The sequence below is a fragment of the Silurus aristotelis genome (assembly GCF_946808225.1).
Source record: "Silurus aristotelis genome assembly, chromosome: 12".
NCBI classification, from domain to species: Eukaryota; Metazoa; Chordata; class Actinopteri; order Siluriformes; family Siluridae; genus Silurus; species Silurus aristotelis.
The window spans coordinates 8,302,894-8,317,588 of record NC_139585.1 but is presented as its reverse complement, the minus strand read 5'-3'; the positions used below and the strand labels follow the sequence as shown (position 1 = coordinate 8,317,588).

Here is a 14,695-nt window from a genome sequence, read left to right as displayed (position 1 = left end):
CTTGCAGATGATTCACACTGATGAATTGCACAAAACATGACGATTGAATAAGATCAACAATTAAAGTTTTGCTTTCAAACTATCGTGTCTCCTTTTCTCTTTCAGAACAATAATAACCAGCATGTGTTTTAACACGTGAATGCTGCTCTGTTAAGGTAAACAAGAAGGAAGATAAATGATGATGATGATACCTGACTATCTGCTCACACACAGGCTTGTTTCGGAATTTTGGAGGCAGCTCAAGCATCGGCTTCACTGTGAAACACTGAATATCTACACACAGAGTTAAGTAAAAACTTCAAATCAGCTCAGAATGAAACAGAAATAAATATATGGCAAAACAATAGACATTTTGATGATTTAATTTTATAAAAGTTTTACACTTTATACTGAATATATGTGAAGTTGAGGCAGCAATATAACTTGTGACTGAAGTGCTGCTTTGACCTATTAGCAGAGACAGAACCATAACAAGGCATGTTCATTTTATTATTTGGATTTCTTAAGTAAAGGAAATAAAATACACTAAATGAAAACATACAAAAATTGTACATTCAAGTCTCAATATGTTGACATTTTACATAAAACTCCTACTTGCTGCCTTTTGCTGTTTTTTTCTGTGTTACAAGTTATAGTATGGTTTAATATTGTCTTTAACTCTGCAAACCTGTTACAGCAATTACCCATATACAATTTTAGAAAACGGGGGAGTGGTGGCTCCAGCGGTTAAGGCGCTGGGTTGCCGATCGGAAGGTCTGGGGTTCAAGCCCCGGTATCGCCAAGCTGCCACTCTTGGGCCCTTGAGCAAGGCCCTTAACCCTCTAAGCTCCGGGGGTCCCTTACGAGGGAAATATCAAGGTCCGTGACGTCGGAGTGACGTGGGGCCGCCTTCCCGTGGGCTCACCACCTGCAGGAGGGACCGTAAGGGACGGTGCTGTGAGAATTGGGCAGCAGTCGAAGGCGGGGGCCTGCTTAGGCTGCTGCCCCCGCGACCCGAATTACGGATAAGCGGGAGAAAATAAATGAAAAATGAACAATTTTAGAAAACATGGTTTTCTGGGATGCTTAATGCTTTTTGGATTCTGCTGTCTAATCACATGTATTTCTTAAATTCCAGCCTGCTGCAGAATTTAATCGAGAACCTTCAAAAGTTCCACCAGATGGGCTGTGGAACTGAGGTACCCTAAATGGGTCTAGATTTAATATGCAGCTATGAAACATGGACATGGTTGTGTTGTGTGAAGATGTCAGCAATATGGAAGGATACACTGGCCGGAAGAATGGCGGAGCTCATCGCTAGGGGCTGTGGTAGTCTTCATCTTCTCTGCATTGGGGAACTGTGTAAGCAGCCTCGCTTCAAAATCCTCCCTTCGCTCGTACTCTTTTCCACGGTAGATAAACATCTTATTCTGCAAAACACAAAGACAAAACCTGATTAATACACACATCACACAGGCTGAGACAATGGACCTACACACAATGGTATAAGTAAACAACAGAATGATGGAACCCAACAATTTTGTAACCAATTAGGTTTGAAAACTCAACAGAACTGTGCTATCATTAGTATTCACAGTTAAGTGTGGCCTGTTATAGTTCCTTCATGTGATTAGGTTAACAGTTCAGTCCTGGCAGTTATGAGATCATTAAATAAAGTCTACAAATAAAAGTATGCATGTGATTTGAGCCTGATGGGGTGTTCCTCAGATGAAGTGCTAATGCGATGCTGCTTGCCACCTCAGCAGGGTGTTCTCAGTTCTAGCAAGGTTAAGGCAAGCAGTTGATAATGAATAAATGACTACAAATGAGCAGTCCTTTTCTTTTAGAAATAAAGGACAAATTAGGCACACAAGCCAGATTTTAAGAGAACTATTACCCATTATTACTTTAAAACTGTCTTGCTTTGAGGTTCTTCTAAACCGCATCATTGGTCCTTTAATGTACCTATACGTGTGCGTGCGTGCGCACACACACTTATCAGACCCATCAGATCCAAGAAAAGTGAAATCTTGATACTACAGCCCATTTAGATGTTCTAGACAAGTCCATGCCTAGCACTTTGCAAGAATTTTGGGGAAGAACCACAAATAGATGTGATGGCTTTACATAATGTGCACAAAATGAGCTCCATGAAGATACGGTTTACATGGTTGAAGTGGAAGTTCTCGAGCGTCCTGCTATAGTGCTCTGACATCAACCTTACTGAACACCTTTGGGAGGAAATTGAACGTTGACTGAACCCAGGCCTCCTCACCTACATCAGTACCTGGCTTTACTAACACCCTTGTGGCTGGAAGAGCACAAATCTCCACAAGCACACTCCAAAACCTAGTCGAACATCTTTCCAGAAATTTGGAATGGGATGTTCAAACAACACACACAAACAGTGAGACCTGCATTTGTAGTTGGATTTTGTGGTTAAGGTGTGCTTCAAAGTGACAGCACCTCTGTCTTATTGTAATGATAAAATAAATACAAATTAAATCTTCCACTACTATATCAAGCATAAATGCCACTGTAACCTGGCTAAGGCAGCCGATCTCCAAGCAAACCAGTGTTCGCCAATTTTATTCTGCAATAGTACAAATGCACACCTATCGCATAAATCATAAATAATGGATGTGAGAGAGAAAGCACTTCCAGCTCTTCAGATCAATGTGCATCGATTCTAGACACTAGAAGTGCTTCTTTATACACACTATAATACTCATGAGCATATAATTCCACAGTGTGTTCAATGTGTGAGAGTTTGCACTCGATATAAAACCTACTACTGTACAAAAATGTCTGTTGTTGTCTTCATGTTCAAACAACACAATACTCGAATCCTTGTATTTTAAGGATTTGTGATTTTGGGAACCACTTCTTAAATAAAAGTCTTTACAAATATACAAAATCTTACTTTAAATATGGATTTAACTTGCTTATAAAGCAAAAAAAAAAAAAAAGCTAAAGACAAGCTCGAGGACAGCTGTAGTGTGATTATTTACATTCTGAATCTGAAATTGGGGTTGGCAGCACATTTAGCAGCAAATGTACATTTTAAAATGCACCACAGTAATCTGCAATTCAAAGAGAGCATGATGCTAGAGCTGTCTCTTGGCAGCGCTCTCTGGAAGACAAGGTCACTACAAGCTCAACGGCAACAGTGGCGTTTTAGGAAATGGGTTTCCTGAATGTGCTCCAAACTCCAAACATGCTCGTCTGGCAAGTTGGGACAGTCAATACAAAGGGCTGCCGGAACGCAAGCTAGTCCTAACCCAAGTCGTACACCGCACACACACACCAACATAATCCTGGCTGGCAGAATGGACGTAGAGACAACTTAAACTATCTCAACCAGCACCTGATCAACAGTGGACATGATGGGAGCTGTGATTTGGAACCTAGTCATGACTTACGGCAGAGGAAATATTGTTTATAAAAAAAAAAAAAAAAAAAAAAAAGGTTCCAAGACTATTAAGATAAATTACAGCCAGGTATGGCATTATGACAACCTTCATTAGAATGACTGCTAAATGGGTTTGGATATACTTTCTTTCTTTCGGCTTCTCCCGTTAGGGGTCGCCACAGCGGACCATCCGCGTGTTTTGATTTGGCGCATGTTTTTACGCTGGTTGCCCTTCCTAACGCAACCTTCCCCATTTATCCGGGCTTAGGACCGGTACTAAGGCTTGTGCAACCCTAATGGCTGGGGTCGGTTCCCTGACCGGGGATCTTACCAAACTGCTTTATAGTACATTTAAGCCTAATCATGTCATGCCAACCAACAGACAAATTTTGGCCAATCTGCAATTTTGTCATTAAATCAGTCATGTAATGAATAGTTGTGAAATGATTTGCACGTTTGGTTGCCACCCCTCTAATATAAGAAGTGTCAAATGTACTACAAATGCATGATTACATTTGATTTGCTAAGGTCTGCTTGGCCAACATAAAAAAATTTACATAAGGATGGTCAATCACAGTCAGCACAGACCCACAGTTATAATGACAGGCCTATTACAAATAAACTGAAGAATTTGCATTCGCATGTTCCACACAAGTGCATTTGGTACGTTAGTCTGGAGAGTCTGGTTATGATAACATAAGCCTAATATATTAGCCAGAAAATGGCAGAGGCTGGTGGACCGATGAAACTTTATATCCTCCGTCATTAGGAGGAATATTTTGAATAGCTCAAAACACATGGAAGTGCTAAAACAGTTGCACATCTGATTCGAGAATTCACTATCGATGCGGTATAAAGTGTATGGTTGCTAGATACAGTGATATTTGTTTGTCAGGTTCCCATGCAGACATTAACACTGCTACTATATACAGCCTTAATAATGCACAACCAACACCTGGGAGAGGGGTGGATAAATAAGTATATAAAGACTTTCAGCCATTCTGCTACAAAAATGCGTCACAGCTTAAACATGTCCTCGGTAAAGACGATGGACTGATTCTGCTGTTATACAAATTTTGACGTCATGTCCAGAAAGAGCAGAAGCAGTTGATTCGGAGGAGTTGTGACAGGCTGAAAACGTACAATTAGCTCCCACCCTTTTGACGCAGCTTTCAGAGTCAATCAAACACACTGCGGCTCTTACTCAGACAGCCATATGTTCCCCCTCTGAGTGTGTGCATCAGGACAGAATTGAGGTGTAAGCAAGCAGCGAAAGAGCTCACTCAGCTTCTACAAACCACCTGAACCCACATATTTCAGTCTTCCAATTAAGCAAGTGCACTGTAGAAATGAAATATATCTGAGGTGCGTCTCAATATCTGCTCCGTGTGATAAGATGGCAACCGGCGGCATGTCTGCTCTGCGCGCGCATGTTAGCGCCGGCGGCTATTCAGGTCACGGTGGAGTTCGATGCAATGCCTCTCATGGCTCCATGTGCATACCAAAGAGGCTCTTTGAGGAAGGAAAATGCAAGCGCAACACGTTTTCTATTTTCCCGCTGCAGGGGAGGTTTCTTTACGGAGATGCGCAGCGGCACAGACACTTTTTCTCGGTCTGGCTCAGTAAGCCACGCTAAAACACTAGCAGTAACAAATTACAGCCATAGGGGCATGACAACGAGTGGCAAATTCTGCTTTTCAATTTGGCAGAGGATATAGTTTGAAAACACAGTCTCCGCATGTGGAATTAGTGTGTTGGAGCTCGTTTTGCTTCTTTTACCTTGGCACAGCACCAGCTCTGTAATGTAATGGATTAGACACTTCGACATACGGCACAGATTTGCTGTTTCGGGTTTATTTTTGATGTGGATACTGTTTTTTGGCTTCTCATGAAGTCTAAATCATAATGAAATCTGACAGACAAAACATTAGCGAAAACATTAAAGCACAGAGGTCATAATGTGGCTTCATATGAGATTACTGAACCACAGTTAACTTTCCCTAGCTTCATTCTATATGACACAACCCCATTAATCTAACTTATACTCCAAAGAATTTATAGAACTGATAATGACAACAGCTGAAAGTAACTCCCTTCATAAAAACTGCGAGAGTAAAAGCCATTTTTAAACCTTGTCAAAGAACTCCAGTCTGTCATGAATCCTAATGAGCACATGGCACCTCATAAATTAGAGGGCAGAGGAAGGGGAGATGATGCTATATGCGTTAAATATGCTTTATTTCTCCACAGTTTACGAGTCTTGATCTCTTCTAACTGAGTATCCACACAAAAGAAAGGAGAATGTGAGCAAAATAAATGAGGTTTTAGCAAATAAGGATGACTAAGAGTAAAGCTAATATCGTTTTATTCAGGTTTTTTTCACCACTCTGTGATGACAATAGTTCTGCAGTGTCACACAGCATTAAATGAGTACTTGAAACTATCTTACACATTTTTTTCTATACACCAAATTTTAACACAGTTCCCTATGGTGAAAAAGTATAGCAAATGTGAAAACACGCATATACTGAAAATCAAGGCGCATAGTGACTACATTATTAGGCAAAATATTAACAGATGATGTCACATTGTCACCATGACTAGCACTTTATAAAAATAAAAAAAAAAAACAGCATTGACTCAAGTTTTATCTTAGTAATAGTGAATAATTTCATTTGGAAACTAAATCAAAATCTATAATCACCAGAATCCTGGGAACTCACACAAGAAGAGGCTTAATTACACTCTTTTTGAAAAATAAAATAAAGTATGTGTGCAACAGGGTAGACTTGAAAAGTAAAGCCTTTCCCCCCCCCCAATATCAAAAATTCTGGGACAACTTTTGTAAAGCTTTTGAGGTGTGGCCAATAAGCCAATGCTTAATTAGCAAAATATTTGATTGCGTTGCACAGCTTTTGTTGCGTCACATGCTGTAATCAATCTATATTATCACAGCAACTGCTGAGATTTTAATGTTGCTGGCTGTGTGACGATACCTACCTCCCAACCACTCGTGCAATAGATGCCTTCATAAGCAGACAAATGAAGTCCTATTGCCTAAAATCAATTCGGCTCGAAGAAAACAAAGTGGCTTTATTGGAGCTATTGATTACCTTTGATAATTAAGCATGCCAGTCAGCACAGAAAAGGAAGCAAGTCCAAAGAGTGACATCGGCACCAGTTTAAAAAGCTTTCTCGTCACGTTCGTCTATTTGATGAACACTGCCAAGAAGCAGGCACTCAAAAAAACTGAGAAATACGGAATTATGACTTTTGTTAAAAACAGATGGCATTGATGGCAAGTCACAAGTTCTATAACATAAAAAAAAAAAAAAATCAACTGAGAAAAGGTAAATTCAGTCCACAACGCTTAAAAAAAAAAAAGATTCTTACTCATTTATATGATAATGAAATGGAATTTTCCATATATTCCCCAATTTTTCACTGATTATTCCCATGTTCCTATGCACTTGCTATGGCAAGCCTGGGCAAAAATGGTTATTACAATCCCAGCTCTCTATTAAAGAAGTACAGAAGAGTGCCTCAGCACCCAGCTGCTTGGCTCAATCTCACGAGAGTGGAAAATATCCTGAAATTGCATGACGGCAAGAGTGCGGAACATGTGAAAATGGCAATTCGCACACTAAGTGTTTGAAAGAGAGAGGAAAAAGAGGGAGATTTAAGGCACACCATGAAATATCTCAATGCAGAGGTTATAACTCTGCCATCATACTCAGAGCTGACCAGAGACATAGTAGGGCAGATGGAGCGTGGCTAATTGATTTGCAGTGTACTGAGTAGTTTAAAGGTCCATGTGTTACAGTAAAGAGAAAGTTAAATGTGTGCCAACAGACTAGCAAGTGAGTTTTAGTGTCTCCTAAAACCTGGCTTTTCTAAAAGACTATAGAAAAAATATCCACATAAAACCAACTGCTGTACTGATAACATCCAACTGAATTTTGTATTTATAAAAAGCAAATTGTATTTTATTGTATATTATTGTTGACAGATTATCACTAATCAGACTAATCAACAGAGAGCACGACGAATGAATGAATGGATATTTCGGGGTTCCAGTTGTGAGATCTATACGTATGGGACTTCCTGGTGTTTTAGCTGAGATCTGGACATGTTTGCACTGAAGCTTTCATTTTATTTCACAGCTCCAGCCTGTGATAACACGTTCGTGATAATGATATCATGTCAGCGGTGTGTTTGAGTTAAATAACAGCGACTTACATCCAGTTAGTCTGTAGAACTAATGTACGAGTGTCAAAATGTATTCCTGTTTGAGCACTAGTGCCAGTCACCAACACTGAATACTATAAAACATTTGGTTTGTGACCAAATTACCGACCTTTATCCGCAAAAGGATTTGTTGCGGTGGTGTGCAAAGCAAAGATTATTTATTGCTTTTAAGTAATTTATTCATGAGGACGTCAGAGTGCAAACATTTGCATACTCTGAGGACTAAATGATAAAAAGGAAAATGCCATTTTGTCCAAACAAGACTGAGTTATATTTTAGCCATTCTGTTATCCTTTATCAACATGGTCAGATGTAGTATTAAGACATGAACAGTGAATAGAAAAGCAATTTTGACCAGCTGGTTTATCTTAAAGAAGACTCCCATTTCATTCAAAGAATTTGGGGAATTTGAAAATACATTTCAACATCAGTTTTTCTGTTTTCACTCAGAAACTCAACAGGATGCAAAGATTTCAATGAACTGCAAAAATAACTCACCCTGAGGAATGAAGGGAAACCCAGACCATAATAACCCACAGCGAAGTAGTCTGGTTTGGGCCTGATAACCTTCACTATGTTCTCGTAGAACTGTGCCTGCTTCCTCTGAGAGAGAAAGAGAGTGAGTTAGAGAGGAGGAGGTTTTACATTCTCATTCTTCACTCTGTTGATGCACGTGTAACATGCATGCGGTGTAGTGACATTCACATAGACGGTGTGCTTAGACGCACCAGTAAAGCACTGAGCTGCTCAAAGTCAAACATCTCATTCTCGTACTGTTCTGCAAGCTCCTTCCCCAGGATGATGGACTCCTCCCACATCTGTACAAAAAAAGACACACACAACCCAGATGAAGTGATATGACAGTTTAAGGAATGCAAAACTGCCTTTTTTATATAACTCAATTAGTAAAAGACAGACAGACAGAAAATATTAATAAAAAATAAAATGCATGAGCTATGAGCGAATGTTGAAAGTACCATACGTAGGAGTTCCCAGGGTCAGAGATTAATGGCGTACTAAAGGAGCATTACAGCATAATATTATGCACATGATGCCAATAACACACAATTCCAAGCACACTAAAACCAACAATTACACACACACACACACACACACACACACACACAAAAAAAAGAGAACCTCACATTGATTACCAGTTTCTTTTATTTGGATATGTTTTTTTTTAAGGCAGAAATAATGAAGGCATTGTACTGGCTCAAACTGCATAAACATCTAAAACTATAGATACTAACAGATGCAATTTCTTTGAAAGCCCTTTAACCTTGATGTTCTGAATGCATGTTGTGTTTGTAGTGTGCGTGCTATTTTGGTGCTTGGGAGCTTTTCATTGCTCTAACTGGTAATGCATGGGCTTTCTGATTGGGATTGATGGATTATCACTATTACTGCTGCCCCTAATGATGTGAGTAATTCGGCTCCAGAAGGAAGAAAGTCATTTCCACAGTGCTTGAATATAGCAAAAAAACAAAAGCTTGAAATATAATGAAAGTCCAATGGTACTGAGCTGTAAATTCGGAAGGATAATTAATTTAACCTATTCATAAGTTTCTTGAATCACAAGAGCTAATCAGAGGAGAACTAATGGAGTACGATGCAGCTGAGGGTGAGCTGAGGAAGTCCAGTTCCACTCACTATCTCTATTCATCTTTCCATCTTTCTCTGTGACCATCTGGCTACGTCCCAACAGGAGGAGCTACTTTTAAAATAGCTTTGCTTGAAAAGGGTGCACTCAGTCCCTGGCAGTGTGTGAAGCGTAGCACGCCTGGATGTCGAACCCTTACTCTAGGACAAGCTGCTCTTCCACTTTCTCACCCCCGCAACTCCCACCTACACACAGGCCTGAAAGAAGTCTCAGTAGGGAATTCTAATTATGGGACTGGCAAGGGAAAAAAAAAAAAGATACTCGCCTACCACACACACACACACACACACACACACACACACACACACACACACACACACACACACACACACACACACACACACACACACACACACACACACACACACACACACACACACACACACACACACACACACACACTGTGTCCCCAAGCCACGTAATGCGCTTCAGAATGAAGGGGAGGTGTTTAGGGGCTACTGGGAATCTGTGACCACACTGTCGAGCAAAAAGCTCTCCTCTAACTCCCTGAACAACATTCAACGTTATGCAAAAACTTAATAAAGATCTAACAGTTTGGACGAGCACAAATACAGAGGCCCACTCTTCTGGTTCTGATTTCCAATGCACTCCTCCTGGAGTATGCTCTCGGCTTGCTTCAACATACGAATACATCCATTTAAAATGCTTTTTGCTGTCCTTGAAGCTGTAATGTGTGTGATTGTGTGTACGTGTTTGTGTGTGGTCTCTAGGATATTCAGAGCATCAGTAAAAAGTAAAGAGTTTACCATTTTATTAGGTAATACTCCTGTGTCTGATACACCTGATTCACAGGCAATGCCAATACCATGTCACCGTCTCTGCAGTGAAAAGTTCACATGATGATACATGCTCAGTGCTGAGAGCATTTTATTGATGGATGGGTAGAGCAGAACAACAGATTGCTTACATTCAATACAGAAACCATGGTAGGTGTGTTGAATGAGAACACACAAGGCAGTCTTTAGAGTGGTGCTGTTGATTTTTGGACAATCGATCTAATACAGTCGCACTACACATAGGGCTGAAATTATGTGATATGCAATGTGTTAGATTGCTTTTTTATATGCAATGTTTAATTAGTCTGAACAGAACCCTGGTGAAATTTGACTCTGTAACACGTGAACCCTGTATTACATCATTATGGGTTTGGTGAATGATCTGTACCGAAAGACTGAGTTGTAATGTGCTTATTAATAATAATAATAATCATCATCATCTTTCGTCTGCTCCCATTAGGGGTCGCCTCAGCGGATCATCCGTCTCCACAACCCACTGTCCTCTACATCTGCCTCTTTCACACCAACTACCTGCATGCTTTCCCTCACCACATCCATAAACCGCCTTCTTGGCCTTCCTCTTTTCCTCCTTCCTGGTGGCTCCATCCTCAGCATTCTCCTACTGATATACCCCATGTGCCTCCTCTGCACATGTCCAAACCATCTCAATCTTGCCTCCCTCACCTTGTCTCTAAAACGTCCAACATGCGCTGTCCCTCTAATAAACTCATTTCTAATCCTGTCCATCCTCATCACTTCCAACGAAAACCTCAACATCTTCAGCTCTGCTACCTCCAGCAACACCTCCCGTCTTTTACTCAATGCCACTGTCTCTAATCCATACAACATCGCAGGTCTCACCACAGTCCTATAAACTTTCCCTTTCACTCTCACAGATACTCTTCTATCACAAATCACTCCTGTTACTCTTCTCCACCCACTCCACCCTGCCTGCACTCTTTTCTTCACTTCTCTAACACACTCTCCATTACATTGCACTGTTGACCCCAGGTATCTGAACTCCTCCACCTTCTCCACCTCTTCTCCCTGCAACCGCATCACTCCACTGCCCTCCCTCTCATTCACACACATGTACTCTGTCTTACTCCTACTGACTTTCATTCCCCTTCTCTCCAGCATGTACCTCCACTTCTTCAGGCTCTTCTTAACCTGCTCCCTACTCTCACCACAAATCACAATATTATCCGCAAACATCATAGTCCACGGAGAAATAATAATAATAATATTTGTAATAATTATCTGTGTGAAACTAACTATAAATGAACAGGGGGGGTAATCTGACTGTAAAGCAAACTAATGCATTACATGAGTCTGTGTTTAGCTCATGTCTTATGAGAAAACACACAGAAAACAGAAGAACTTTGACATTTTATTTGAAAAAATTAAATAAAAAAAATTGCTGTTAACAAACTCGTTACCTTCCCCTTGTCGAAATAGTTGATAATCTCCTGATAGAGCTGGTCCTTGAGCTGACCTTGAGTGCTCGCCTGATATCCGTCTCTCTGAGTCAGGTGAGCTGCACAGGCCTCTTCTGACCACTGTGTACACAACACCATGCCTTATTAAAATAATAACACATCAGCATACTTTAATCAAACACACGTTTTTGTGCTTTTATCTACATCCCTGAAAAAAAGATGGATGATTAACACCTTCTCTGATTTTATGCTGGCCCATCTGTCTGACTGGCACCATGCACTCCCTGCACAGCCAGGTCCAGTCAGCTGACCAGCAGGCAAACACAGCCATTTCATTGTGTGTGGAAGTGTTGTTTTGTGCTCAGGGCCTTGTCAGAACCCATTCACTGCAGTGCAAATGTAACTGATATTTCATGTAACACATCGCAGGATAACCCTCCCCAGGAAAAAAATAATAATAATACACATCTCCTGCAAATACCAGAATCATGGGAAACAGCCAGCTGTGCTACATGCCAAGCTACATGGGAATTTGTGTTCCTTTAAACGCCTTAATGTTTCTGCATGCGGAGAAGGACGTTACTCAGCATTCACGCGCGTGAATTGCTGAAAGCACACAGAGGGGGCCACATGCCAAAACTTTGCTCTCAGAATCTCCAGAGTTTTACTGTATGAAAATTTTTCTTAGTTGTGATGCATGTTTTTCGTTTTGTTTAGGAAAAATTAACAAAAAAAAAAATAAAAATAATTATATATATATATATATATATATATATATATATATTGAGGAAAATAAGTATTTGAACACCCTGCTATTTTGCAAGTTCTCCCACTTAGAAATCATGGAGGGGTCTGAAATTGTCATCGTAGGTGCATGTCCACTGTGAGAGACATAATCTAAAAAAAAAAAAAAATCCAAAAATCACAATATATGATTTTTTAACTATTTATTTGTATGATACAGCTGCAAATAAGTATTTGAACACCTGAGAAAGTCAATGTTAATATTTGGTACAGTAGCCTTTGTTTGCAATTACAGAGGTCAAACGTTTCCTGTAGTTTTTCACCAGGTTTGCACACACTGCAGCAGGGATTTTGGCCAACTCCTCCACATAGATCTTCTCTAGATCAGTCAGGTTTCTGGCCTGTCGCTGAAAAACACGAAGTTTGAGCTCCCTCCAAAGATTCTCTATTGGGTTTAGGTCTGGAGACTGGCTAGGCCACACCAGAACCTTGATATGCTTCTTACAGAGCCACTCCTTGGTTATCCTGGCTGTGTGCTTCGAGTCATTGTCATGTTGGAAGACCCAGCCTCGACCCATCTTCAATGCTCTAACTGAGGGAAAGAGGTTGTTCCCCAAAATCTTGCAATACATGGCCCCGGTCATCCTCTCCTTAATACAGTGCAGTCGCCCTGTCCCATGTGCAGAAAAACACCCCCAAAGCATGATGCTACCACCCCCATGCTTCACAGTAGGGATGGTGTTCTTGGGATGGTACTCATCATTCTTCTTCCTCCAAACACGTTTAGTGGAATTATGACCCAAAAGTTCTATTTTGGTCTCATCTGACCACATGACTTTCTCCCATGACTCCTCTGGATCATCCAAATGGTCATTGGCAAACTTAAGACATGCCTGGACATGTGCTGGTTTAAGCAGGTGAACCTTCCGTGCCATGCATGATTTCAAACCATGACGTCTTAGTGTATTACCAACAGTAACCTTGGAAACGGTGGTCCCAGCTCTTTTCAGGTCATTGACCAGCTCCTCCCGTGTAGTTCTGGGCTGATTTCTCACCTTCCTTAGGATCATTGAGACCCCACGAGGTGAGATCTTGCATGGAGCCCCAGTCCGAGGGAGCTTGACAGTCATGTTTAGCTTCTTCCAATTTCTAATGATTGCTCCAACAGTGGACTTTTTTTCACCAAGCTGCTTGGCAATTTCCCCGTAGCCCTTTCCAGCCTTGTGGAGGTGTACAATTTTGTCTCTCGTGTCTTTGGACAGCTCTTTGGTCTTGGCCATGTTAGTAGTTGGATTCTTACTGATTGTATGGGGTGGACAGGTGTCTTTATGCAGCTAACGACCTCGAACAGGTGCATCTAATTTAGGATAATAAATGTAGTGGAGGTGGACATTTTAAAGGCAGACTAACAGGTCTTTGAGGGTCAGAATTCTAGCTGATAGACAGGTGTTCAAATACTTATTTTTTTTAGATTATGTCTCTCACAGTGGACATGCACCTACGATGACAATTTCAGACCCCTCCATGATTTCTAAGTGGGAGAACTTGCAAAATAGCAGGGTGTTCAAATACTTATTTTACTCACTGTATATATATATATATATATATATATATATATATATATATATATATATATATATATATATATATATATATATATATATATATATAAAATAATAATTAAAAAAAAATCAATTTACATACATTTTGTTGCATTTTTGTTCAAACACTTGACCAAAATCATCATTGTAAAACAAAAAAACAAAAACAAAACAAACAAAAAATGTCTTTTAAAATAAATTTCTCTGATCAGAAAAAATGTATTACATGCAATAAAAAAAATTCTTTCATATGTTCATTTCCATGCATCCAAAAAAAATGAAATAAAACAAAACAAATAAAAAACAAAAAAATCAATTAAAATTAAAAGTAGCTTTTGTGTACATATTTATATCCAAAACTTCCTATATGCTCATACATGTGTTTCTATAGAAGAAATTGTTGTGTGCTTTTCTCGTTGGAGTGACTTCTCGAGCGTGTTTGAATAAGCAAACAAAGGGGCTGCTCAGTTGCGGGAATAAATCACGCTGTTAAGTGAGTGCTATTACAAGCTCCCTCTGAACAGAGCTCCAAATACTGCTTACCGCAAATGCATAATGACACAGCTGCAGGGAGCATTTCAGAATTAGGGGGGGGGGGGGGGAAGAAAATCACAACTGTAATCCTTTCAAACGCTCTTAGCTATGCAAGGAAAGTAGAGCACCGTCACGACTAAAGAGATGCGAAGGGATGCACAAGGAGGACAAAGCTTCAGCTACTGCAGACAGCTAGGTGTAGGGCAAAAAGGCTTGAGATCTTTGCAACCAAGGTGTAAAGTCAGCTGTTGGGTCATCAGCAAATAATAATTCTGTTA

General features: G+C 40.2%; 1 protein-coding gene across 2 annotated transcripts in view; it reads right to left on the bottom strand.

Annotated features, from left to right (window-relative positions):
• dock1 (dedicator of cytokinesis 1) overlaps positions 1–14,695 on the bottom strand; it is a 291,553-nt gene that overhangs the window by 29,097 nt on the left and 247,761 nt on the right. For both annotated transcript variants that reach the window (XM_083556371.1, XM_083556372.1), the window contains exons 38-42: positions 11,539–11,658; positions 8,368–8,457; positions 8,138–8,242; positions 1,268–1,409; positions 192–273 (exon numbers count right to left, since the gene is read on the bottom strand). In XM_083556371.1, the coding sequence (XP_083412497.1) occupies positions 192–273; positions 1,268–1,409; positions 8,138–8,242; positions 8,368–8,457; positions 11,539–11,658 (539 nt within the window). The remainder of the gene's footprint in view (positions 1–191; positions 274–1,267; positions 1,410–8,137; positions 8,243–8,367; positions 8,458–11,538; positions 11,659–14,695) is intronic.